The sequence below is a fragment of the Capsella rubella genome, unplaced genomic scaffold (assembly GCF_000375325.1).
Source record: "Capsella rubella cultivar Monte Gargano unplaced genomic scaffold, Caprub1_0 scaffold_5, whole genome shotgun sequence".
Lineage (NCBI taxonomy): Eukaryota > Viridiplantae > Streptophyta > Magnoliopsida > Brassicales > Brassicaceae > Capsella > Capsella rubella.
In genome coordinates this window covers 10929842-10956193 of record NW_006238919.1, presented here as the reverse complement: position 1 = coordinate 10956193, position 26352 = coordinate 10929842, and the positions used below count along the sequence as shown (strand labels likewise).

At 34.4% G+C, this 26352-nt stretch overlaps 6 protein-coding genes across 8 annotated transcripts; 2 read left to right on the top strand and 4 right to left on the bottom strand.

Annotated features, from left to right (window-relative positions):
• The first annotated feature begins 3270 nt into the window (after positions 1–3270).
• Positions 3271–6150, top strand: LOC17887264 (putative serine/threonine-protein kinase-like protein CCR3). Its single transcript, XM_006292844.2, has one exon. The coding sequence runs from the start codon at positions 3532–3534 to the stop codon at positions 5950–5952; it is 2421 nt and encodes an 806-aa protein (XP_006292906.1). The 5' UTR covers positions 3271–3531; the 3' UTR covers positions 5953–6150.
• A 1215-nt stretch (positions 6151–7365) lies between these two features.
• Positions 7366–10274, bottom strand: LOC17886993 (phosphoinositide phospholipase C 7). 2 transcript variants are annotated; one of them, XM_006290751.2, is made up of 9 exons: positions 9814–10274; positions 9525–9721; positions 9300–9435; positions 8974–9210; positions 8639–8880; positions 8411–8528; positions 8136–8279; positions 7947–8033; positions 7366–7870 (listed from the first exon to the last, which is right to left on the bottom strand). In XM_006290751.2, exons 1-9 carry the CDS (start codon positions 10111–10113, stop codon positions 7577–7579), a joined length of 1755 nt encoding a protein of 584 aa, XP_006290813.1. In that variant the 5' UTR covers positions 10114–10274; the 3' UTR covers positions 7366–7576. The 2 variants fall into 2 exon arrangements, with proteins under 2 accessions (XP_006290813.1, XP_023639177.1); XM_023783409.1 differs by lacking the exon at positions 7947–8033.
• A 637-nt stretch (positions 10275–10911) lies between these two features.
• LOC17886720 (peptidyl-prolyl cis-trans isomerase CYP21-2) lies at positions 10912–12725 on the top strand. The gene is made up of 8 exons (XM_006291736.2): positions 10912–11083; positions 11204–11269; positions 11355–11424; positions 11727–11774; positions 11875–11898; positions 12005–12187; positions 12276–12351; positions 12445–12725. The coding sequence occupies exons 1-8, from the start codon at positions 11003–11005 to the stop codon at positions 12581–12583; spliced, it is 687 nt and encodes a 228-aa protein (XP_006291798.1). The 5' UTR covers positions 10912–11002; the 3' UTR covers positions 12584–12725.
• Positions 12726–13402: 677 nt separating this feature from the next.
• Positions 13403–14695, bottom strand: LOC17885366 (protein yippee-like At3g55890). Its single transcript, XM_006291992.2, has 5 exons — positions 14394–14695; positions 14070–14113; positions 13841–13949; positions 13675–13730; positions 13403–13546 (listed from the first exon to the last, which is right to left on the bottom strand). The coding sequence occupies exons 1-5, from the start codon at positions 14487–14489 to the stop codon at positions 13486–13488; spliced, it is 366 nt and encodes a 121-aa protein (XP_006292054.1). The 5' UTR covers positions 14490–14695; the 3' UTR covers positions 13403–13485.
• Positions 14696–17837: 3142 nt separating this feature from the next.
• On the bottom strand, positions 17838–20395 carry LOC17886851. Its single transcript, XM_006291770.2, has 4 exons — positions 20000–20395; positions 19365–19633; positions 18374–18582; positions 17838–18154 (listed from the first exon to the last, which is right to left on the bottom strand). Exons 1-3 carry the CDS (start codon positions 20307–20309, stop codon positions 18517–18519), a joined length of 645 nt encoding a protein of 214 aa, XP_006291832.1. The 5' UTR covers positions 20310–20395; the 3' UTR covers positions 17838–18154; positions 18374–18516.
• A 3178-nt stretch (positions 20396–23573) lies between these two features.
• LOC17886196 (anthranilate synthase alpha subunit 1, chloroplastic) lies at positions 23574–26326 on the bottom strand. 2 transcript variants are annotated; one of them, XM_023783333.1, is made up of 10 exons: positions 26149–26326; positions 25874–26058; positions 25601–25790; positions 25313–25464; positions 25114–25229; positions 24787–25033; positions 24633–24689; positions 24377–24529; positions 24119–24199; positions 23574–24002 (listed from the first exon to the last, which is right to left on the bottom strand). In XM_023783333.1, exons 1-10 carry the CDS (start codon positions 26324–26326, stop codon positions 23574–23576), a joined length of 1788 nt encoding a protein of 595 aa, XP_023639101.1. The 2 variants fall into 2 exon arrangements, with proteins under 2 accessions (XP_023639101.1, XP_006292844.1); XM_006292782.1 differs by lacking the exon at positions 26149–26326 and having other exon boundaries at positions 25601–25779; positions 25874–25938.
• Positions 26327–26352: the final 26 nt, after the last annotated feature.

Sequence of the window (26352 nt, the reverse complement as noted above, 5' to 3'; positions counted from 1 at the left end):
AAATCGATTTATGGTTAGAAAGTCACTGATGTGCGTTTTAGATTAGTGTCGAATTAATATCGTACGCTTATTCAAGATTATAGAACTAGTCTTGCTCTTGCATGCATGCATTAATCTTGTGATCATAGAAAAATAATAATTCAGAACTCAATGTTAGACCAGTACGAAACTAATTACATAAATTTGCTTTTATTAGTAAAAAGGGACGTATTACAATATAAACGGTTTGACATTTTAGTTTCCTAGATAATCTATTGTTGTACGGTTTGACATTATTTGTCGCATATGTTACTTTTATAGAATTCAACTATAGCAACGAATACCAAGCACTCTTAATTATATTTAGACAAGAAAAAGTTTTATGAAAAGTGCAACCTATGTGAATATGAATCACCCAGGGTGGTTGAAGGCACCTTAAAACATAAAAAGATTTAAAATGATTTTCCAGTTTTCTAAATGTATAAATAAATAAACACATTCAATTAGTAATTGATAGATAATTCACTTTCCATGTTTTGGCAAAAAATGTATTGTATAACAAAATTATATGAACACTTAATTACAATAGATCAGACAAATCGAACAATGTTAGTAAAAACTGCAAGTAAATAGATAACAATTTTATGGTGGTTTTAGTAGTCGAAACTTTTTTTATAGAGTTGGAGAACATGTGATTTCAAGTATAGGTTGATTCCTAGTAATTTAATAAAAGTTTGATATGAGTTTTGGTTCGAGATTTTCATGTTATATACTAAAAACGTTTTTCATGATATGATGTTTTTTTAACACATACAGTATGTGGTCACTGGTCTAAGATTTTGACCATGAAGTCTTCTTAGTTCTTTCCATTAGAATCTAACCCAAAAAAAAAAAAAATGGAAGAAGCTTAATTTTTCGATGACCAAAAGAAAGAAAAAAACTTATTGACGTATTACATATTGTATGTCTAGACTTAGTCAATTAGTCCCCAGATTGTTAGATTCTAGATCATTATTAGAAGACTGCATGATTTTATTATAGTTGACCAAGCAATCAATCCACTCACTTGAATTTTCCCAAATGATGTTAAATAAATAAAAAACTTTCCCAAATGATTTTCTTAAGCAGTACCATTTTTTCATATATCATATTGCTATTAAATCAAATACAAACATCAGTACATCAAAGAACAAAACACAAACCAAAATAAATTCGAGGACGTGAAATTCATGCAAGTATGTGTGTCGATCGTCGTCGATATCGATCTTCACCCATGGTTTCCAATAGATTAAACAAAACTTGAATAAAATAAATACACAGAAGAAAATAGAAGTATATAAAGGTGAGGTTGGGGATACAAGTCAAAACCTAAGAGCAACATTAATGATAGTATTTAAGGGGTATCTTACAACATTAATGGTAGTATTTAAGGGGTATGTTAGGATAAGATACCCCTTAAATACTACCATTAATGTTGGTCTAATAATGTTAGGAGAGTATTTTTGAAGGGAAATGGGAGAAATGTGTGGCAGAAAAGATTCAGAGAAAGTTTCTTCTCCAAAGTGTGTCTCCTCCTCCATCTTAATTCTGGTCTCAGCTTTGACTCACTTTCATCCATATAATATAAATACAACTTTACTTAGGGGAATGCTACTAAGTTACTTTGAACCGGTGTTAATTGCAAATACTACGTACTCAAGAGCACCATATATAGCTAATTAGTAGTATTTTAGTGTACAATACAAATCAAATCAACCTATATATATTGGAGCTTCTTTGGTCAAATATGGGGAGCCATTTGTTGTTGAATACTTTTCTTTTTTTGCTGTCGTTTTCAGTTTATCATTTCCACTCTCAGTTTTTTTTTAAAAAAAAATTTGAGGTACTTTTCGTCAACTAATTTTCTTTATCACAAAGCCGGAATTAATCATTCGTTTTCTCAAGTTCTTTATTAAAAAAAAAAAATTTGTATACGTTTACTCTAATACCATTGTTAAAAATGGATAGTACAATTTATAGAAAAACATGAGAAAATCTTGTTGCTATTAATTAATAAAACTATGACACGTTTCTAATTATTATAAAAAGCATGACATGCATCTAAATTTTCTTGATCAGCATATCATAGAAGTTCACTCAACTGCAGTTAATTTCCATTTTTTTCGTAACATGGAAATTTTAAAATTTAGTATATGTAACAGTCGAAACATAAAGAATATATATGAGAAAATAGACAAATATTTGAAATAAAAGTCATAGTAAATATAATATATTCTTTATAAAACATGGAAATAAATAATAACAAAACTAGCTTGCTGAAAATAAAAAATAAATGAATTAGAAAACGAGAGCATATATATGAAATATACGTGTATATATTTTTCCTTAAAAAGAACTATGAGGTTGAAATAGTCTTTTTATGTATAGAAATAGTAATATTATTAAATAAGAACTAATACTAGTTTCAGTTTTTCAAGATACCTACATCATATACTTTTTGATGGATCAACATACATAGTAAATTAGTAATACATATTGTGCAAATGTACTTTTTGGTTTTATGGTCGTAATTTTTTTTTCATTAATGGTCTATCCAATGTTTAGGAGAAAAAATTTATAATATAATTCTCAATTGACCTATTGATGACGATATGTGGACGATACTAGACTAAATTAGTAAATTGTATTCTAACAAAATTAAGGATAGTTTTTGAATGAGAAAGGTTTAGGTGAATTGAAATAAAAAATAAATTCTTTACATATGAATACTTAGATAGACAAAAAAAAAAAAAAAGATATGAATACTAGTCAAAAACAGATACTGGAAAGTTCAACAAACAAAAATTCACAGTTTAATAACTTCATAGAACCAGAGAAAAAAAAAACACCATTATGGAAACATAGACCTTATATACATAATAGTTTGAAATTTATTATATATTGTATGGCCAATTTATATGATTCACACTACTTTTGTATCGTATCAGCGGTTGTTGCATGACTAATAATTAAATCAAACTATATAATATACGCACACATATACATCGTAGTAGTTGTGTCTATATTTAAAAATATTGAAACGGTCCAAATAATTCAATTCAAGAATCTGTAAAAGGTAATAGCAGTCGTTAAAAGCTAATTTAAACACATATTTAATGACAAATAACACTCTTCGTATTCATAAAGTTACTACTGAAATTTCTTTTTTCATAAAGAAATATAATTATTACAATTAGTATGTTATTACAAAATTTAATGCTTTGTTATAAATACATTTAAAAAGACAAAACAGAAACGTGACACTCGAACATATTTATAAAAAAACGCATTTCTTAAGCAAATCCCTTCACTAATTACGTAATTTACTGTTTTGTCTCTCCCCTAATAAATCTCTAAAACGTCTTCTTCCTTCTTCTTCTTCTTCTTCTTCTTCTTCTTCTTCTTCTCTTTGCTCTAACAGAGTCTTTTGTTGAGTTCTGAAAAAAAAAATATGAACCAATCCAACTCAGAATCGACGACGAAGACGACAATAGTCAAATTCAACCTCTGTAGATGAAGAGGTTTATCAATTCAACCGTGACGTTTTCCGTCACCGTTACCGTCGCTGTTATATTCTTCTTCCTATTGTCTCCTGTCGCCTCCTTAGGTTCAGGCTCAACTTACGCCGTCGTTTACGGTTCCGACACCGTCTGCGCTTTAGTCTCCGGTCAATCCACGCAGAGTATACTCTGTTACGACACGCGCCGTCGCACCAGCGTCACTCTAAAGCCCGGCGTCTCATTCTCCTCAATCGCCGCCGGAGATAATTTACTCTGCGGTATACGCTCCGGTGGTTACAGCCTTCTCTGTTGGGACAACATCGGAAGCTACACTCTCGATCCTAAACGAATCTACCTAAACGACACCGTTCTGCTCCAGAGTCTCTCCGTCGGCGATACACAAATCTGCGCCACCGTCAACGGCACAAGTTCTCTAAAATGCTGGAGAGAATCAGACCAATCGAAACCCCCGGACGAGAGGTTCCGGTCAATTTCATCCGGCGTTGGTTTCTCATGCGGCGTTTCGATTCCAAACAACAGGATCCTTTGCTGGGGGTCCGATTCAGCGAAATCGGGTCGGATCCAAAACGGGTTCGGAAACGCGACGATGATGACCATATCGGCAGGTGAATCACACGCCTGTGGATTAAACACTGCTGGGGATTTGATCTGCATCGGAAACAACGAATCTGGGCAGCTCAACGTTACATCGAACCAACCGAACCGTTACTCATCTCTCTCACTCGGATCAAACTTCACCTGCGCGACGAGAAGCTCGAACAACTCGGTGGTTTGCTGGGGCGGAGGAGCTGAGAGATTCAACAATGTCACAGACTCGATCTCGTTCGAGTCGATTTCTTCGGGTCCGGGTCTAATCTGCGGGTTGATCTCAAGTAATCTCACAATCATGTGTTGGAACCCCTCAAATTTCTCAAGAATATTCCTCCCTTTCCCAGAAGTATTACCAGGTCCTTGCGTTGAATCATCATCTCTCTGCTCTTGTGGTATCTATCCACAATCTGATAAGCTCTGTTCCGGTTCTGGTTCCATCTGTAGATCATGCCCTGTTCAATTCCCGGCGAGTCCTCCGGGTCAGATTCCTCATCCACCACCACCACCACCACCGTCAGCTTCTTCTCCTCCGTCGAAAGCTTTAACCAGAGGGTTGCTAGCGTTTGCGATCGTTGGATCAGTTGGAGCATTCGCAGGGATATGTAGTGTGGTTTACTGTTTATGGACAGGAGCTTGCTTGGGGAAGAAGAAAGTTCATAACTCTGTTCAACCGACGATAACCCGCGGTGGATCTAATAGCCGGTCTAACAGCTCCAATAGCCGGTCTTTAACCATAAGACGTCAAGGATCGAGAATGCTATCTATGAGGAGACAGAGAAGTGGGACGTCGTCGATGAAACACGCCGATAAAGCGGAAGAGTTCTCGTTTGCCGAGCTAGCTTCAGCCACCGGAAACTTCTCTCTAGATAACAAAATCGGTTCCGGGAGCTTCGGTGTTGTTTACAGAGGAAAACTCGACGACGGGAGAGAAGTCGCGATCAAACGCGGCGAAGTGAACGCGAAAATGAAGAAATTACAAGAAAAAGAAACCGCGTTCGATTCGGAAATCGCGTTTCTATCGAGGCTTCACCATAAGCATTTGGTGAGACTGGTTGGTTACTGCGAGGAAAGAGAAGAGAGGCTTCTCGTCTACGATTACATGAAGAACGGTGCGCTTTACGATCACCTGCACGACAAGAACAACGTGGAGAAACACAGCAGTTTGATAAATTCTTGGAAAATGCGGATCAAAATCGCGTTGGACGCGGCTAGAGGAATCGAGTATCTACACAATTACGCGGTGCCACCAATCATTCACAGAGACATCAAGTCATCTAACATATTGCTAGACTCGAATTGGGTCGCTAGAGTTTCGGATTTCGGGTTATCACTAATGGGTCCTGAGTTAGGGAAAGATCATAATCATCATCATCAACGTCCAATGAAAGCTGCGGGAACGGTCGGATACATCGATCCGGAGTACTACAGTCTCAATGTTTTAACGGACAAGAGCGACGTGTACGGACTCGGAGTGGTGTTGTTAGAATTGCTGACAGGGAAAAGAGCGATTTTTAAAAACGGTGGTGACGTGGAGGAAGGGAGCGTAGAAGCGGCGCCGGTGCATTTAGTGGATTACTCTGTGCCAGCGATAACAGCGGATGAGCTGGGAACGATATTGGATCCGAGAGTGGGATCGCCGGAGCTAGGGGAAGGAGATGCGGTGGAGCTGGTGGCGTATACGGCGATGCATTGTGTGAATGCGGAAGGGAGAAATAGGCCGACGATGACGGATATAGTTGGGAATTTGGAGAGAGCGTTGGATTCGTGTGGGGATAGTCATGGGAGTATCTCTAGTGGTATTTGTTCCATTGTCTCTGATTGATTGAGAGAAAATTAAAAAAATTTGACTCTCTCTCTCGGTTATTTAATTTTTTTACATAGGAAATATTTTTTGAGGATTTCATTGTTTCTCTTAGAAATTTCGGTTTCTTTAATATGGTTGTTTCTTACTACACCTTTTTCGTTTGTAAATACAGTGTTTAGCGTAGGAGAATTGGAATATTGAATATTCGTGGTCTAACTCCTTTTGGTTGGGGAAATGTATAATTCGGACAGCGGGAGAGCGAATGATTGGAAAATGGAAATGTTTATTTCATTGTTTTCTTTTTTATTACATAGAAGGAAGATGAGAATGATGATGTCGTTCTTTCTGGTCAAAAACGTATTCTTATACTTAGCTTTATGGAAGCCGCATGTTAGATAGAGACGATACTTAATAATAATGTAGCTTTGGGCTGTGGATGTAATAAACTTTAGTCAAACTGCCGTCCATGTGGGTGTGTTATCTCGTCTGATATTCTTGGAAATTCCCAAAAGCCAAAAAAAGCTTTTAAAGTTTTGAGAATAGGAGAATAAAAGAAGGTAGGGTCTAGTCGTTATGACACTTGTGTGCTCTCATATGTTGACATGTCATTATGCCAACAAACGAATGCGAATCTGTTTTGACTTTGAAGATTCCGATGTACTACCGGTCGGTCAACACTTCTTGTCTTTTTCGGAATTTTCGAAATTATCTGAAATTTCTTCTATTTTTTTGTACGGTAATTGTGATATTTATAAATTTGTAAAGTGAATTATAAGCTTAACTATGTGTCTGTCTATTGTTAGACAGCATATACAAAGTTAAATCAAAAAGTGAAATTTTATGCCAATATTGCTATACAGAATGTTAGTAATCCACTTGTTCGGTTGATGTGCTTTAAGTCCATATATTAAGGCAATATCTCTGCAAAGCAATTTTACATGAAACACATTGGTCCCAACAATGAAATAAAACCAGTGTTACTACTAGGCTAGTAGTGGTAATATGCGGGTGACAGCTAATTTAGCTGGAGCGGTGCTTCCAAGTTCAGTATTGAATTAGCATCGGCACGATATATTAATATATGGGTAGAAGAAGATATACATGAATAGTTTTAATTTAACAAAACGTATGGCGGCAGCTCACGGTGGTGGGTTATTCATGGCGGTGAGGACAGCCAGTAATTAAATGACTTACTTGTTTCATTTCATTCATAATTTTTCCCTACTCTTAACAACTTTTTCTATCTTTCTTACTCTATATTTCTCTGTTTAGGATGATGTCTATCATATGCCTTTACTAACAATGGTAGATCTATCCAAAATATAATAAATTTCATATATAATAAGCAAAACCAAAGAAATACAATGATTTTGCAAGTTTTTAACTATATCACGACATTTCTTGTTTACTTCATTCAACTGAAGCCTATGATGCGGAAGCAATGTGATGGCACAACTTTATACAAATAGCATATACCGATATACACGTTGTCTTTAAGCTCACAGACACAGCTCAAAAATCAAAATTACAAAACCCTTGAACCAATAAAGAACATTCTCGCTATACCAACATCCACAAACCCAAATCACAAACTCCAATAAAAGTGCTTAAACCAAAAAACAACATGTCTTGTATTACATACTCACACAAACTCCAACCGCACAAGAAGCTTCACGGATCTACACTTCACACCATCTTGGTTACGCAGAGAAACGGCACGTATTCCTTGCCTCAGCTCCCATACCGGCAAGCAAGTTTGACCTCCAAAATCGTCTTTCTCAGACATGTCATACTCATGTACCTCAATACGTAGAAGAGCAAGCTCTGGAACTGTTAATGGGAACTCAAACACCTCGTCCCAAGCTGGTATCCAGTTATCCTCTAGTGTTTTCGTCTTCTTCATCACTGTATCCGCTGGAACTCCAGCGATTCCAACCTGAGATCAATTTTTGAAACTCAGTTTCAGCTTTCAAGACTCAAAACATAAAGGCATGCTTGCATATTTTTTATACCCTTGTATAGAAGTCAGGTGGAGAGTATCGATCGAAGTGTGTGTGAGGAAAATCATAGTACCATCCTTCTCCCATGTATATAGTTACCTAAAAATATATATAAACAAACCAACCATTATGAAGAGCTCATGAAATTTTATTGAGGATTCATCATTTGGAAATGATCAAAACAGAGAATAGTTCTCTGACCCTTAATGTTGTTTTTACTGGTAATGAAGCTTCCGGGTCAAATACAGAATCTGATTTCAGCAAAATATCAGGTTTCTTGATGTAGCCACATCCTCCATTGCCTCTAAACATTCCTTGCATTACCCACAATGATCTTCCAAGTCCCTTCACACAAGATATACTCATTTCAAGAATTCAAATTTTGTTGCAACTATATGTATATCTTGCATATGATTTGATGTTTTGTTAACTGGAAGGAGAAAACTTTGGAGATGTAAGAAATATTAAGAAGAAACCTGCATATTGAAAGCCACCATTTGAGCTCCATGGCTCCATCCAACGAGAGGGTTGTAATTCGATGAAGTAATCCTAGTCCCTTTCGGATAAACCCGGAGCAAATTCCGCTGAGTAAACCTACATTATTTACTCCATGATCAACAGAGTTTCTTATGACATTTTGAAACATAATTTAATCTCTGTATGGACTGATCTTATATTTGAGAAGAGGAACTTGAGAGAAATACCTCACAATCTGTTTAGCATATTTTTCTGAGGCCTTTTCAAGTTGTTCTTCACTCAAGCTAAGCCTTCTTACTTTATCAGGATCCACCTTCAAACATTCAGTTATCCCGCCTTTCGGTTTCCCGGCCTGGATTGCAATCAAATGCTTGTATTCCGGTGGCGCATTCTTCTTAATCTTATCATCACCATCGTCGTCATCGTCTTCATCATCATCATCAGTAACATCATCTCCATTAGAATCATTCTACAACAAGGAATAAAGATAAGAACAACTAATACATATGAAAAACGAATGAGATTAAAATGAAGATGATGTGTCATGTGTTTCTACACAGACCTTGTCACCGCTTCTATCCCTTCGAACAAAGCTTGGAACTTCTCTTCCCCAAACCTCTTCCTCTTTCAAATCCCTACTTTTTTTCACCACATCGTCATCTTTTGCTGCTTTATACTCCTTAGGAGGTTTAGTTGAGATCATTATACGATTTTTCAAAGATGCAGGCGATGGGAACTCTTTTAAGCATTCCCCGGAAGGAGCAGTAAACAACATTTCTCCAAATATATCTGTAACCATCTAGAACAACACAGCATCTCTATATCAATCAATTACTAAACCCAAAAAAAAAAAACACATCTTAAAGAAATGCAAAAGAAGCTACACACCTCAGCAACTTTAGCTTGGAGGTTAGGAGTAAGATGATCTTCAAGAGTCACAACAACTGGATAATCAGATACATCAAAGGCATGTTCTCTAATAGCTCTTAGACATTTGATCAGCTCCACAGGTGATGTAAGAGTCCTAATATTTAAAAATGTTCAGTAAGAACAAAACCAAAAAGAAAACTTCAACGAACAGAGACAATTACTATAGCCTCTCATCATGTGTACCTTCCATGAAGAACATCGATACCATCTTCATCAGAGTTAGGCCAAATATCCAATTCAATAACTCTAACACCTTTTTTCAATGCTTCAATTATAGGCACTTCACTGCAATCACTACTCAGTTGATTACCAGTTAAATACGAATTATGTCCTGTATATATAAAATAGTGAGACAAAGGAGCATCCATATCTTGATGCACCTGCCAAACAAAAAAAAAATTCATATAGTAATTCAAGAATCAAACAATCTCTACAAGAAAAATACAAAAATCTCGATCTTGATTTCGATTACCTCAAGAGAAGAAAGAGGAGAGTTGTTAATAGCAAAAAGGTATTTGAAGAAAGCATCAAGGTGGAGACCATTACGATGAAGAAGAGAAGATGAGGCGTTGACGATGGCTTGAGCTTCCTCTCTGGTCGCTTTGTCTTGTTTCTGAACATCGATAAGGAACCTGAGGAGGAGATCGGTGGTCATGAGACCTCTGTCGGAATAAGTCTCGAAAAGGGTCTTGATCTCGGGCGGTGCTACCGAGACAGTGTGTCGATACCTCCGACGGAAGCAGAAACAGACTTTGTATGTTTGCTTCGACATTGTAGGAAAATCACAGACCGATGGCGATGACGATGAAGATGAAGATGATGATTGATTCGTCCAGAGTGTGAGTTTTGATGATTGGAAGAAGGGAATGTGATCTCTCTCTCTCTCTCTGTCTCAATCTGAATTTTAGATGTGTTGTTCTGTTTCTCGTTGGCGGTTTGATTGTAATAGTGACTTTTTCCATAAAACTTGGGTTGTAATGTAAAGATATGAATTTGCATTTATGTGTTATAATAGATTTAATTAGTCCACGTGGATTATTTCTTTGATTTATGTCGGCAGATTTTCATTTTATTATCTCTTCTAATTGTTCTTTTGACTTCTTTTTAATAATTTAATTAGATAAGTTCTTTACTTGCTCTAATCAACTTCGAAGTGGGATGTAATTTGCTAGCCATGAAAAATATATTAAATGATTTTAAAAATTATTGTAGTGTAAGTTTTAAGAAAAAGGAACAAAATCAGCGTAATACTAGAACAAAACTCATAAAGGAATTAACAAGAACAACAACAAAATTGTTTCAAAAAGAAAAAAAAAAAAGAACAACAACAAAAAATGAACAAAACTTATAGTACATTTATATTGAATCTCTTTTTGTATTAAAAAATAATAATTGTCAAAAAAATTCACAGGTCTAGTTCACGTCGAATTTTGGGTCTAACTTTGAAAACTATTTTATATTAGGGTCATATTGAGAAACTGTTAATAATATGAGGGTACCGTTTTAAATATCTCTGCTACTCTGTTGTAAACAATGGTTACAACAAAACCGTTGATGGTGTTCATTGACTCATTTCCCAGATTCCGAGCTCTTTTGGTCGGAGCATAATCGTTGAGATCTGGGGAAAACTAAGAAGCACGAACCTACTTTGATTTAAACTAATGGCGATTACGGCGACTAGATTGGTCTCTCTTACTCTCTTATGGATTCTCGTCCTCTTCGTCACACTTGCTCTCATTCAGGTTTATTTGGAACCTTGTTTTCTATTTTTCTGATCTTTTTGTTTGTTACTTTAATTCGATTATCTGGGTTCGATGGATGACTTACGTTTGTGGCTTCAATGTTCAATTTTGGATTCTTAGATTAAATTGACTGATGTTGCGGATCCTAGTGTCAATGAGCAGATTGTTGATGCTAAGCTCAATCAGGTGAGGTCGGAACCCATTGCATTGTTTTGTTTATAAAGTTTTTGATTCAGGTTTTTCTAATTTGGGTTTTTTTGAAATTTCTGAGGTGGGAGAGGATTTGGAAGGAGTAACACACAAAGTTTACTTTGACATTCAGATCAATGGTTCACCAGCTGGTAAACAAGTTTCCACCTTTTTCTATTTTCTTCATTTGGAGTTTGAATTTCTTATGTGAATGTGGTCTTTAAAGATCTTATATAGCTATTTGTTGTTTGTATGCAAATAGTTGATTGAGGATGTTTCAGTTTCCGGAATTGGCTTGGTTTCTCAATCATATAAGTGGGATGCATTGTGTGTATTAGAACGTTAGTCTCTGAATTAGAAAGTGGTACTGTAACTGTTGGCTTGCAGCTTCACAAATCTTCTGCAGCTCATGCAAATAGAGTTTATAGTAACATATGCATCTTGTCATGTACAGGGCGCATTCTCATCGGCCTTTTTGGCAAGATAGTTCCTAAAACCGCTGGTAAAGCTTTTCATTTAGATCGCCCAAACCGCTTCACATTGTCTTGTCTACTTGTCCCTGAGTTGTTTCGTCCTTACTGAATCCTCGGTTTCTTTCGCAGAGAACTTCCGAGCACTTTGCACGGGTTCGTTTCCCCTTTAAAACCCTTGGCCTTTAGTTTTCACTCATGGCTTCTTCTGAGTTCTGAGCCAAGAGACTCTTTTGGTTTGATGTTTATGCTCCTGGTGCAGGAGAGAAAGGAGTTGGAAACATGGGGAAACCTCTTTATTTCAAAGGAAGCAGCTTTCACAGGATCATTCCTGGCTTCATGATCCAGGGTGGAGATTTTACACGAGGCGATGGGCGAGGTGGAGAGTCGATCTATGGCGATAAATTTGCAGATGAGAACTTTAAGCTCAAGCACACTGGGCCAGGTATGCGCCAAAGCTACCTCTTATGGCCAATAAACTCAATATATAGTCAATGAAAGACTTACGGGATAGGTCTGCGAATGGATTTCAGGATTTTTATCAATGGCAAACTCGGGACCAGATTCTAACGGTTCACAGTTCTTCATCACAACAGTCACCACGAGTTGGTAAGCAGGCGTGATGATATATTTGCTTGTCTCCAGAATCTTCAATCTTAGTTTTGACTATGTGATATTGAAATCTTTCTTGTTTTGGGAAAGGTTGGACGGGCATCACGTTGTGTTTGGGAAGGTATTGTCTGGCATGGAAGTAGTGCGCAAGATTGAAGCGCAGGGACAAGGCAGCGGAGAGCCCAAAGGAAAAGTTATTATTTTTGCTAGTGGAGAAGCTTCTTTGTAATATCTTCCTAGGTTTCTAATATTTCATCCGAATGAACACTGAGATTCAAAAAAAATGTGTGTAAATCATTCAAATGCAGACCCTGAACCATTTTCATCTACCAAGTCCGATTGATGATAGCCGGTAAAGTCTGATTGAACAATAGCTGGAAGAACTTGTTTAGCAGGAATCTCCCTATACAAATCGTAATTATCTAAGATATTGTTTTAAATTAGAAAAATAGAACAGTATAATCATATCTTTAATTAGGAAACTAATTATTTCAGATATTGTTTTAAATTAGAGAATATATCATTAATAATTTGAAGATATGACTATATCTTAACTCTTTAAGCATAGTCAGTTGTATTTATTTTGTGATCAAGCATATATTATACCAATTCATTATATTTATTCATGTAATCAATAATAATAATAATTAAAACCAACAAATAATACTTTAATAATTATATATGACTGTAAAAAAAATTAAAAAATATAATCTTATTTTTTAAAACTCCGATTTTCTAATATTTAATAACATCGCATTAACTAAAACATTACTAATTTTAATATTATTGAATTAAATTAGATAATATCTATTAAAATAATATTAGAAGGAAATAATTAGTTAAGTTTATTTATTTTACATCAAATGGTTACACCTTCGAAATTTATGAGTGAGACGCTGGTTAAAACTTTCCTTCACACTTTCTTTGGGTGTGCACAGCTTTTGTTTATCAATCTTCTCTATATAGAGTTTTTTTTCTTAAACTCATTAAAGATCAAATTTTTTTTTATTTAAAGAAAAAAGTTTAAATAAAACCCATATTATTAAAATCTCTAGTAGAAGAATTAAAATCTAGGTAGAAGAAAAATGTACAATTTAAAACAAATGTGAGAGAGATAGAGAAGGAAAAAGCTCAAGCATCATCTCCATCGCTAATCAAGTCGTTGCTATCATGAGGACCTGAAATCTTAAATCTGTTACAAAACCAAAAAAAACATTTGAGATCAAACCTTATATACATTCTTAAACCAGAATTTGTGTTTATATATGTTAACTTGGAAATGTGATTGATTGAAAAAAAAACCAAGAAGAAAATTCTCACAATTCAAGAACAGATTTTCCTTCCTTGTACTTTTGGCTCTTATCATGTGCAAACTCCTGAAATCATAAACACACACACAATTTTTAACTCCCATGGTACAAATTCAATCAAACATATTTATAATTTTTTTGTTTGCAAAAATTAAAGTTGGTGTTTGTTGTCTAACGTATTTCCAGCCAACGTTTGATCCACAGCCAACACAAAAGATGTCAACTACAGTGTGCATTCCAGTTATCATCATCCTATCTTCTTTCACTCCAACAGAGATGTTCACACTAAAACGAAAAAACATAGATACACAAAGGTTAGACCATTTAATCAAAAGACTAACTAAACATTTATCTCTTCTAATGTCTTAAAGAGTTACAAGTGGTCACGAAATCAGAAACACTTACACGTTATTGAAGAGATAAGCTCTTCCATGCGTGCATTGAAAAGTCTGCACAAGTTTTTTTTTTAAAGAGTCAATACTATATACATCTATATATATAAATGCGAGTTTGTTGTTATAGCACTCTTATGAAATATACATATTAACAACTCACCATGATGCAAATGATCGAATCAGAACTAATTAAAGAGGATCACAATATACAAGTTTGAAAGGAATCACTGAAAATTCCAAGACAAGGTATATAATATCTAATCGTCTATAATCAGATTCATGACAAAAAAAAGAAAAAAAGAGATGATGGAGGATTGAAAAAGATAGATCAAACCTTGGAGATGATGTCTTGGTCTTTAGAAAGATGAGTCTTACAGTGTTTGCAGATGTAAATGTCTCCTTCCAGATCAACCATAAAAACCCTACCCATCGTTTGATTCAAAAACAGTATATATCCTTAATCACGTATGAGTCGAATAAATCCCTAAAACCGAGTCTCTTCGTTTGGTTTATAGTGGGGAGGAGAAGGAGGAAATCGAGGGGAAAATAGTTGGACTATGTGAGATTTTTTCGGTAGCGTATAGAAAAAATAACTGTGAACTTGATTCGGTCTTATTGGATCTTTTTTTTGGGAGGAAGTTGTGTAAATTGCCAAGAAACGTGGATTTATAAAATATTATTCAAAAAACGAAATTTTATACTTTGAATCCATCCAACTAATATCTCCAATATACCAGGCGACCAATATTCCAAAATATATTCTTTCTTTTTCCACACATAGTTTGATAAGAATGTATATTTTTTGTATCTTTCAATATGATACAAGGGCAGTAGTCTCTAGATTATGTAGCTACTGAAGATTCCTAATATAGAGAGATCACATGTATATGCGAAAAATACACCTTCTGAATTGTTGAAATAACTCACTTATTTTCTCATGCACAAATAAAAAAGCAACTAGACCCAACAATCCGCTATAGAACATTAGAACGTTACGTCATAATGTAGAAATCAAGCTCGTGAACAAGACTAAAGAAACTCTCGAATACACACATAGAAGAAGAAGAAGAAGAAGAAACAGAGTATTTTTTTTTGTTGGAAATGGAAAAAATGGAAATCGATCACATTAAATGACAGCTGGGTTCCGCTGGGTTATAATGAGGCCCATTAAGGCAGCCCATATATAATACTTAAACATACAGAGGCCGAGTTTAGACGTTCTAAAGTGGCGTTGTCTTGTCTTTTTAATACTTCAACTAGATACGGCGCGGGTGAAAATTACCGGGTTTTTAATCCTTTGTACGTTACGGGATAATTTATTTGTGTTTGCTTTACTTTATTTTGATTATTAATTAAATTCTATCATTTTTAGATTGTATTTTTTGTGTTGGTTTCGAATATGTTCAAAATTATTTAAATTGTATGATTTTAGTTGGATTGTTAATTTTAGAACAATATGTGACATATATACATGTATAAATATTATACTATGAATCATTTTTAAAGTTTAGGGATTGACCCGCGGTACACCGCATAATCATAAATACATGATTTTAACTTGGACCTTTTATGCAGTTTTGTAGAATTGCAAATATCTAGAATAAACAAATAAAGAGCCAATGATTTCTTATTTCTTATCGTGTTAAAATGTAAAATCTGTGTTTATGTTACAATTTTCTGGTAGCAGAAACTTATTTATATAGATAATATTTTCTTAGAGTTAGGTTAGCGTTGAAAAAAAGATTAGTTTTATAATCAAGCCAGAAATTCGAAACTATTGCCAAATAAATATATTAAAGATGGTTGAAAATGAATTATCCCGTAATTGGTGTGAAGATCATAGTTAATATAGGAGAAAACTATACATCTAAATATTAATATAAGATATTTAAGGAACATTTTGTTTTGAAATATTATGGATAATTTGATAAATATTTTATATTTAATTTATATTTCTGATTTTTAGGTTAATTTGTTAAACCAATATACAAAATCATACATTAATGTATTTTTCTTTAAACAAATTAAGATTAATGTACTTTCCAAAACCGATATTGATGGTTTAATTTGGTAGATTTCGAAATAATATATATGGAAACTGGTATTTAATATCTTTAAATTTTTAGTAAGATCCAATTGAAAAATTTCGGGTTAATTTTTAAAAAAAACCCGACCCAAGAAACTTTTGTACTTCTCTTTTACTATAATAGGGATAAACAGTAGTATCTATCTATAAACTTTAATTTAAAATGATAAATACATTAAATAAAAATATCTTATTATATAAAAGCAAGTCGTCCATCATATTATTATTCATCATCCCACTTATCCGTTTCACTCTTTTGATTTTGAGGAAAAAATGTGATTTATTCTTATTCTTATTATTATACAACTAATAATACTAGTATTTTTACTCGTCACTATCTAATTAGGTTTGAATCAATAGTGTTTTCTATACATAAGAAAGTGCTAACCGAAATCTAAATCTTGTTTTCTTTTGTTGTGTGTGAAACATCAAAAACTTCTCAATTAACTAGTCATTCTCCAAACAAGATGATGAAGGAGAGGAGGAACATAGTGAAGAGAAACAACGATCGTTTTGATTCCTCTCCAAAGAGAAGAAGATGAATATCTTTTGGTTTTGCTGATCAAACCCATCTTCTGATCTATATTTTAGTGGTATATTTGGTGGTATTTTTGGAAAATAAAACTCATAATGGTATATTTAGAAAAAATACTCATTTTAATGGTATTTAAGAGAATTCCTCTTGAGTTTGAGAAAACTTTTATACATTTTACATATGTTGTACCAGCTGTGTATATATATTTATGTTTGTCTCAATGATTTTGTGATTTTCACTTGATTTACCGTAAATTTCATATGCAGGTTGTGCAGAGAGACATATACAACAAAATTGTAAAATATATATATAGAAACTTAACTGAAACTGTTGTGAATCAATCTATTCTTTATAAAATTGGTTTGATGTTAGTCCAAAAATGATTTATTTGTTTTTTTTTTCTTGCTTTTATTATAACATGTTCAGTGGTAACACCCTTATAAAACAATTAATTATGATGTTTTAGGTAATAGTGATTTTAAACACCCACAAATGTGTTTTAAATTAGACATAAATCTAAAGTTTTAGACCATACTTAATTATTATATTCTAAAATATATGTTAAAACACTCATAAAATCATCATTGTTCATGCACTTAGAACTAGTGAGCTTAATACCTAATCAACAATCTATGTTCAGCTCTAGTCTTCCTAGATTAACGGTTTTACCTAAATTGCGTGAAACACAAGAGTCTCTCTAAGGTTCCATTCGATCTACGTGTATATGTGTTAATCAAACTGAGAACTATGTTCAAAGAACATTTGTGTTTATTTGAAAACATTAAGGAAACAAATCGTTGTAATAGAATAGTGTTTTTTCCAACCTCTTACTGTTTTGGTCCTCACTAGTTACTCCTAAGGATAGGGTAGGTTCGTCTATTTAAAGTTTTCTATTGTCACTTTCAGCACAAAACATGTTGTTTGATTCAAAATTGATTGTCTCGATGTAAATTCGTTTGGTTCAGTTTTATGACCGACCCATGACCCCATATATCTAACGATTCATTACACAGAGGTTTGGACCAAATCCTCCAACTATAGCCCTATCTTTGCCTCCTAACTATTTGTACCGGTAAGAGTTTCTGACTCCATCTATCATTTATGTGTGAATAGTACTAGACTACGATTCATTTTGGTATACCTTGAAGGTGTCACAATAGGAGAAAGAAAGATGCCTTTGGCTTCTTATCTCATTGATGATGAAAATTATGGTTTATACAAACAAACAAAAAGGACAAAAGTGTAACGGTGGATCATCTATAAGAACTAATATAATGTTCTTCTTTTTTTTTTCTTGTGTGTGTGTGTATGTGTGTCTAAACCTAATTTAAAATCTATAATATAGTAACAACTGCCAATTCATTGGAGTTGTCTTTTGTAGCCTCACATGGAAAAGCATAGGTTACATATTTAAGCCCCATTCGTTATCTGTTCCTTCCTCCTTTACAGATATTACATATCCTTTTGGACCTTTCTGTAACCAAAAACAAACACAAATAAACAACATTATCATTACAAATATTCTCAAGTTGGTTACCTCCACTATACTATGAGTCACACACACTTGGAAAATGATAGTAATTAAAGCAGCTTTAGTATTCAATAACCAAGTTAATTATTAAATTATGCAAGTTGGTACGTATCATATTCATATGGAAGATATAATTAAATGTAATGAGGTGGATTTTGTTACCTGAAAACATGGAAAGGAGACCACAACCCAGTAGAGATGTTGCGTTGATACGTATATTTTATATACATGTAGCTTGTATTGCAAGTATATATATATATATCTATGTACAAGTGAGTATATGAGACTTCGAATATAGCTTTTAGCTATTTGAGTCTCTCTTGTTGGAGGATTTTTTGGTATCTTGGAAACACATTTTTACAAGCTGAAACCTGCAAATTGATTCATCAAACACAAAAATTAACAACTTCGTCTGATACTTTAAATCATGACCCATGTCTTAGGTGTTGTAAGTGGCGTTGTCATGTCTTAATACTTTAATAAACAGTAGTATCTATCTATAAACTTATATTTAAAATGAAAAATAAAATAAGAAGATTTATATATATAAAAAGCAAGTCGTCCATCATTATTATTATTCATCATCCCACACGGTTCCCACTCGGAAACATCCGTTTCACTCTTTTCATTTTTGAGGAAAAAATATGATTTATTCTTATTCTTTATTATTATACAACTAATGCTACTATATTCGTCACTATCTAATTAGGTTTGAATAAAAAGTGTTTTCTATACATTAGAAAGTGCTAATCGAAATACAAATCTTGTTTTCTTTTGTTGTGTGTGAAAAATCAAACCTTCTAAATTGACTAGTCATTTTCCAAACCTACTAGTCACATACAAACCTACAAAGAACCCTTGGTGCCAAGAAAATAAAAATGTGTGATTTAATTCAAAAACGTTGACCATATATGTATAATATCTATCAAAAGTCACATGCTATTCCTGACCGAGGCTGATATTGTATTAGTGGTAGATAAAACAGCATCTTAGATATTAAACAACTAGTAGGAGTACTAGATTTGAAAACTAATAAATTTGGGATACGGCCTAATTTTAATATTCTAACACTAATAATGCTTATGTAACGGCTCAAAGTTAATAAAATAAGATGGTTTTCAAAGTGAGAAAGAACAAACAAACAAAAACTTACGGATTCGATGTCGATTTTGAAGACTAGGAGCTTTCGTCTCTCTCTACAACTTGTTCGGTACGCCACAACGATGTGACCGATGGCTAAGACCCAAGAACAGACGAAGAGGGTCATCTCCTCTGTTCGGAAATATCCACCGATCACAGGCTCCCCGAACACAATCGCTGCCTTGAACGATACGTAGATCAGTGAAGATATCGAGCAGATCATCGTTATCGTCAGATATGGTCCTCTCGATAACTTTGGTCCGTCACAAAGCCCGTAAACGCCTGTTATCAAGAAACATACATGTTTTAAAAAAAAGTTCATATGAGACCAAAACAGTACTCTCTGGCTTTTCTGCTTTTTTGATACTTTTTGGAAATTGAAATAATAAATCTGCGCAAATCTAGCAGAAATTTAAGGCACATGCTAATTTCTTTTCTTTTTTTTGTGGATAAAAGCACATGCTAATTTCAAGAGGTGAATTTTCTTTGGAAAAAAATCATAATTTTCAAGAACTTAAGCAAGAACAGAGCACTTCTCAGTTCTCAGACCAAAAAAAAAACAAGAACAGAGTAGTTTCCATATTTAGAAAAACAGAACAGAGTTAAGTTTCCCTAAATAAATTAATGGGTTACTTCACTTTCACTTACAAAGTATAATGGCGGATCTAATGATGGAGATGAGAGGTATATCGATGAGAGAATATCTGAAATCATAGTTGCTGAGATAAGAATAGATCGTCGCCGGAAAACTAGAAGGAGAAAGACGGTTGAGGGAGGATGAGGAGGAGAGGATAGCGGAGGGGAGAACGGCGTCGGCGACGGCGAGGAAGATCGGAGCAGAGAAGATGATGAAGGAGAGGAACATAGTGAAGAGAACAAAGATCGTTTTGATTCCTCTCCAAAGAGAAGATGAATATCTTCTAGTTTTGCTAATCTCTTCTTTGCTGATCAAACCCATCTTGATAAATATTTTTGCTTCTAGGGTTATGTACAGAGGATTTATGATGTAAGTGTATGATTTGGTTTATGGAGAGAGAAGGATTTGTTTGCAGAGACTTGTTTCGAGGGTTTTAAAAGGGTCGTAGATAACAAAAAAAAAGTTTGACGATGCTGACGATATAGCTGATGTGTATTTTTTTTTGGTTATAAAACAAAAAATAAATAATATCTCATCATTGATAACGACTCTTTTGTTTTATTTTCTGTTGAGTTATATTAAAACACTTGAAATTATGATGATGTTGTTTTGGATGTCTTCTCCAAGGAAAAATTATTCTAGCAAACCATAGTATATGATCAGTTTGGTTTGGTGCATTATTTGAAAATATTCCACGAGAGTTTTAAAAAACTTTTTGTGATTCTCACCTTGATTTATCGAGAAATTCATATGCAGTTTGAGCGAATAGTACTCATTTAAATTCGAAAAACATAAATATATAGAAACTTCTGAAATAAAATGGTAAAACGTTTAACTTTTTAAAAGTTTGTGTTGAGGACTAATTAAGGTGAGTAATTAAATTATTCATATAGACTGAATCGTTATATTTTTCTTGGCGAATAAAATATTTTGTGAATCATTTTTTTTTTATCTTATAAATTGGTTTGGTGATAGTCCAAAAATGATTTATTTTGTTTGTTTTTTTTTTAATTCGCACTATGAATGAAAAACAGTGAATAATGAATGGTAAAAAAATTTTTATCTGAAAGAGTTTTGTTTATTGCTTTTGTACTTGAACTCCTTTAGTTAACATTTGCATTCATTTATAAAAGCCAATTAAAATTTATATATCGTATATGAGAGATACCTAATCAACAATCCATGTTCAGTTCTAGCCTCCCTAGATTAACGGTATTACCTAAATTGCGTGAAACACAAGAATCTCTCTAAGGTTCCATTCAATCTACGCGTATATGTATTTATCAAATTGAGAACTATGTTCAAAGAACATTAGTGTTTATTTGAAAACATAAAGGTAAGCAAATCGTTGTAATAGAATAGTGTTATTTCCAGACATGTTACTATAAAAATTAGAGATGCTTGATAACAGTACAAAGGCGGATATAGAGGAACCGACCGATTTTAGCCATGTGAGCACTCAACACTGATCGTATTCATATTACTTTACTTTTAAAGATGATTATTCGAGTTTACTATCAATGAGTTCAGAACATCTTAATCTCTATAGTTTTGTTTTGTATGTGTAATTAGTAGTCACATCTCTCTTTTTTGGATTATATGTGTCGTTGATCGGCTGATGTTATGTATCTTTACAGTACAGTTAGAAAACATAAACCTAATTTTTGTATAGAAATTTTAAAATTTTTGCCAAATACTTTCCAGTTTGAAATTATATACATATTTTTAGTATTGTAAGTGCAACAATATAAAGATTTGAATTCCCTGAATTCATTTAATTCATATGATATATGTTGTTGACAAAAAAAAAAAAAAGGGATTGGCGAAGTTATTTAGTTTTGATATCTAAAAAGCCACGCTATGGCCTATGGTTTTCGTATTGTAAGTGCAATAGTATATAATTAATAAACAAAATCATATCGTATACGTAAGATTGATTAGGGAATTATAGTATCCCATTATAAACGAGTGCAAAATAATGAACCATGACCTTATGGCTGCGGTGTTGACTAATGACTAGTATTGAAAGAAACTTCTTACCTGTGAACTCACGAGAAGCATGTATGTTGGCCTTCATAGATAAGTCGTCTTTTCTAAAATGATACTAACGATCAATCAGCAGAAAGTTTTATTGAAAAACATAACAGTAGTACATTAAGGCTCGAGGGAAATCAACTTTTACAATTAGTAAATGATTTTTTTTTGTTCCTTGGCGTAATATGAATTTTCAATTTAGTAGAATCTGAAATCAAGAGTATGTTTTGGCCAACTTATGCTAGAGAGTTATAGGCATTAAGCCATTAGGCAAAAAACAAAAGTACAGAACCAGATAAAGAAAATCGGAGTAGGGTGTCCATGGGAAACTGTAAAGATGCAATCATATGTAGTAAACTTGTCGACAATAAAACAAAAAAAAAGAAGCAATTTTGATAGTATATTTTCATGACATTTTATTGTGTTTTTTTTCTTTTGTTTAACCTCTAATAGGAGAATACGTATTATGACAAACCCATATGGTGCTTAAAACTTCAACGACCTGTAAAATGGAAAAGAACTTAATCAGATTTCATATTTGGTATTCTTTTGTCAAAATCAGATTCATTTTTGATGAGGAAAACGAAATGCACAAAAAAAAAGAATAACTAAAAAAACTGTAAATCTCAAGGGAAAAAAGAAAAGTCAGAGAGAGAGACAAGAAAAACAAAAAAGGAGTGGCCAAGTGTAAGCCACCAGAGGCCATAGGCGGCAGAACGATCCGTCCATGTCAGCTTCGTGTCTCAGTTATCATCGTTTACGTTGTAGGAACAAGGAAGGAACCTTTTAGTCCATTCCAAAGGCGTCGGTCAGTAAATCTTTTTCTTGTTTCGGATAATTCTTTTCCTTTTCTAACATTTTATTTTGTGCATTTATATTGTGTTAGTGCTTCATTCGTCCACTTGGATTAGTATTATTTAGTAACAATTAGCATGTAGCGTCTACGCTTGGCCACTTGGCAAGCTAATTAGGACAAACCTTTTATGTCGATTAACAAACACATAACAAAATGCTACAACAAATATTTCAATATTTGGAAACCATTTTAGGTGTTGCTTATATGGGCTTATGGCTTACCACGTATACCCCATTTCATCATATAGGTTCGCGACATGTATTACTAACAAAGATATTATATGATCCTTTGTTTTGTATATTTTTATACGCACGGGATGATTCATACCTTACAAGGCAAGTATGACTTATTCATTTAGAAATATCTCTAATATTTTAATGATTAGTGGATTTTATATATTGAGACTCGTTTAGGATCATCGTCAGCTGTTATTGACCTGAGCCAAAAGCATATGACTATATAATTTCATTTTCACGTATGTTCAGTTATAGCATAACCAAAAAAACTAAGATGAGGAGAGTGAAAATCAGAAATACGTTTCCTTTTGATAAACTTAGAATTATACTTTTTAGAATACTACTGGTTGATAATATACTATATACCCGTAATTCATGATTCAATGTAAAAAGAAGAAATGATATATCAACTAATTTCTTTCAGATGACATAGCTTGTGTTGCTTGTGAAGCAAGAGACCTAGATGGTTGTATCACTTTTATTAACGAATGCAGACTCAGCCAAGTCGATGGCGCGTGCGAGTCCCGCAGCTTTGTTCTGGCACTCACGGTGCTCATCTTCTGGGTCACTATCGGCTACAATGCCTGCACCTGCTTGGAGATAAGCTATCCACTCACGGCGCGGCGTGTTGCTGTCTTTGTATGAGTACATTGTGTCGTAACGAGCTTGTGTAGGGAACACAGTGGTCCTAAGTGCCAAAGCAATGTCCATGTCTCCTGTAAATGAAACACTACCGAATCCACCACTATATGGACCTCTTCTGGTCACCTCTAGCTCGTCAATTAACTCCATAGCTTTCACCTTTGGAGCTCCGCTAACAGTTCCAACTGGCAAAGCCGCACGAAGAGTGTCCCAGCAAGTCAGATTATCTTGCAACTCTCCAGTCACCTGTTTACACGATTCAAGTTTATGAGCGTTTACATTTCCAGAGAAAAGGCAATCTGGTGGACGATGGGAAAGAGGGTTTGAAGATTGTAATGTTTCAACAAAAAAAATTGTATTACCGTTGAGCTGATATGCATGACATGGGAATAACGCTCTATATCCATGTACCTTTCCACCTTCACCGAACCGTTCTTCGATACCTGCTTTCATAAGCCCCCGGAGAGAGCCAATGAGGATATTAGCCGGTTGTAACTGTACTATAGGTTAAAATTAATATGTTCTTTGTATAAGAAAAATATTAGCATAGAAACACATAAGACGTTGAAACTAATTGGTTGCTTTCAATAATTGCTTAAAGCTAGAAGAGACAGGCTAACCTTTCCAACATCGTTGCGACCCAAGTCAACCAGCATGATGTGTTCCGCACACTGTTTTTCGTCTTTTAATAGTGCCTCCTCCAACATCTGATCCTCTTCAAAAGTCTTGCCCCGTCTTGCAGTTCCTGCTAGTGGTCTATTCACGATCTTGTTCTGTTTTACAATATCAAAAAAGTGTTTTTAGCTCTGTTTTTTTTGTCCCTGTAACATATATAACAATAAGTTCAAGAGAGAAAATGTTATGTGAGCTGCTTACTTTCTTCACTCGAGTGAGAATTTCAGGACTTGAAGCTACTAGTATACAACCTCTAGCCTGGTCAGGTAAAGATTATAAAGTAAACAGCAAAACAGAGAAGATAAAGTAAACCACTTAAAGGAGATGAAAAAAATGATATATGAGAAGCACTGACTTGCAAGTAACACATAGAAGGACTTGGGTTCACAATCCTTAGAGCTCTATAAACTTCAAACGGATGAGCAAAGGTGCGGCGCTCAAATCGTTGACTTAAAACAATCTGAAAGATATCTCCCGCTAAGATGTGTTCTTTGGCCTGAAGTACAGCATTCTTATACGCATCGCTTGTCATGCTTGAATTTTCCAAAGGAGTGCCAAATTGATTTGTGTGTAGGTCTACTGATCCATAAGGTAGCTTGGGGCTGAAAACACAAATATATAACTCAAGTTAGAGATACAAATTAAAACAGATACAAGGCTGAAAAAGAAAGAGTTAACTCACGGAGTTATGCATTTGATCTTCGAAACCAGCTCTTCCAAGTGTTTCACACCATTAGCATAAACATCATCAAGTGATGAGTTGTCAGATAACCTCACCCAATGAATAATATGCATTTTCTGTAGAAGAATAAAGCAAAATTCACACTGAGTTTTAAAGAGTAACCAAAATCTTCATGAAAAGTTCAAGAGATTTGTAACACCTTTTCGACATGATCAAAGACAATCACATCATCATAAAGACCAAGATGCATGTCTGGTAAGTTCCTGTCATCTATAGGAGCCTTGGAGAATGGTAACTTTCTCTTTTCAGCATAACGAACGGTATCATAAGAAAAGTAACCAACCCATCCACCTGTTGATATTAACAAAGCTCACATTTTGACCTAATTGTCATTATGATCTCAAACTAAACCAAAATTTTCAACCTCATTGTCATTATTATGATCTCAAAGTAACCAAACCAGACTAGTTAGCAACAAATCACTCACCACAAAAAGCATCAGGAAGCTCATCGATCAATTGAGGTTTCCAAGTCTCTGAGATTCTTCTAGGAATCAACATTGGATCTTCAACCTCCTCTGTTGTCAAAGTACCTTTGACATGATCCATGACTGTCACTTTGTTCTCCTTAGCCACAATTTCCATTTTAGGGTGTGCTCCAACCACACTATATCTTCCCTAAAGGATTCATAAATCAGTTTGATTTGAGAGAGAATGAGCGGAAGCAAACAAAAAGATTTTAAAAAATTGAGACTTCTTACAACAGTGGAAGAGTGATGTCCTGGCTCAACTGATTCGAAAAGGAAGCTTGGAGCCTCTTGATCATCTTCTTTGACAAGACAACGGTAAGCGAGAACAGGAGTGAGATGGTCGGAGAAAATGGTGTGGCGAAGCGGAACTAAGTTCTCCTTCTTAGAACCTTCGGCGAACTTCATGGCTTCACTTGCTGCAACAAAACCAAGAAACCAATTCCAATGATCTCTCTAAATCTTCAAAATAAATGATAAGGTGTAATAAAAGAGTTGAGATGATGCACCTGAAGAGGGATAGGACAAGATAGAACCGCATTTGATGGGAGTGACGAAGGATAATGAACTGGGAGAGGAGCATCTTTTGGTAATTACGGTGACCGGTGAAGGTGGAGAGAGGCGGTGGCCGGACGGCGAGAGACGTAAGCTGAGGCCAGGGGATTGCATCATTCCGAGCGCGTGCATGGTGACTGAGAGTTTTGAGATTCAGA

Excerpts from the sequence above, each read along its gene's own strand:
- LOC17885366 (XM_006291992.2), bottom strand. The coding sequence starts at position 14,489 with ATGGGTAGGGTTTTTATGGTTGATCTGGAAGGAGACATTTACATCTGC. Across the intron at positions 14,114-14,393 it reads ACCAAGACATCATCTCCAAG|ACTTTTCAATGCACGCATGG; the intron begins GTTTGATCTATC and ends AAACTTGTGCAG. Across the intron at positions 13,950-14,069 it reads GCTTATCTCTTCAATAACGT|TGTGAACATCTCTGTTGGAG; the intron begins GTAAGTGTTTCT and ends TTTTCGTTTTAG.
- LOC17887264 (XM_006292844.2), top strand. The coding sequence starts at position 3,532 with ATGAAGAGGTTTATCAATTCAACCGTGACGTTTTCCGTCACCGTTACC.
- LOC17886993 (XM_006290751.2), bottom strand. The coding sequence starts at position 10,113 with ATGTCGAAGCAAACATACAAAGTCTGTTTCTGCTTCCGTCGGAGGTAT. Across the intron at positions 8,529-8,638 it reads TATGCTAAACAGATTGTGAG|GTTTACTCAGCGGAATTTGC; the intron begins GTATTTCTCTCA and ends TAAATAATGTAG. Across the intron at positions 8,280-8,410 it reads TGGTGGCTTTCAATATGCAG|GGACTTGGAAGATCATTGTG; the intron begins GTTTCTTCTTAA and ends TCTTGTGTGAAG.
- LOC17886851 (XM_006291770.2), bottom strand. The coding sequence starts at position 20,309 with ATGGGTTTGATCAGCAAAGAAGAGATTAGCAAAACTAGAAGATATTCA. Across the intron at positions 19,634-19,999 it reads TAGATCCGCCATTATACTTT|GCGTTTACGGGCTTTGTGAC; the intron begins GTAAGTGAAAGT and ends TCTTGATAACAG. Across the intron at positions 18,583-19,364 it reads TCAAAATCGACATCGAATCC|GTTTCAGCTTGTAAAAATGT; the intron begins GTAAGTTTTTGT and ends ATCAATTTGCAG.
- LOC17886720 (XM_006291736.2), top strand. The coding sequence starts at position 11,003 with ATGGCGATTACGGCGACTAGATTGGTCTCTCTTACTCTCTTATGGATT. Across the intron at positions 11,084-11,203 it reads TCACACTTGCTCTCATTCAG|ATTAAATTGACTGATGTTGC; the intron begins GTTTATTTGGAA and ends TTGGATTCTTAG. Across the intron at positions 11,270-11,354 it reads TTGATGCTAAGCTCAATCAG|GTGGGAGAGGATTTGGAAGG; the intron begins GTGAGGTCGGAA and ends GAAATTTCTGAG.
- LOC17886196 (XM_023783333.1), bottom strand. The coding sequence starts at position 26,326 with ATGCACGCGCTCGGAATGATGCAATCCCCTGGCCTCAGCTTACGTCTC. Across the intron at positions 24,690-24,786 it reads CTTCTATGTGTTACTTGCAA|GCTAGAGGTTGTATACTAGT; the intron begins GTCAGTGCTTCT and ends TTACCTGACCAG. Across the intron at positions 24,003-24,118 it reads TCATGCATATCAGCTCAACG|GTGACTGGAGAGTTGCAAGA; the intron begins GTAATACAATTT and ends TCGTGTAAACAG.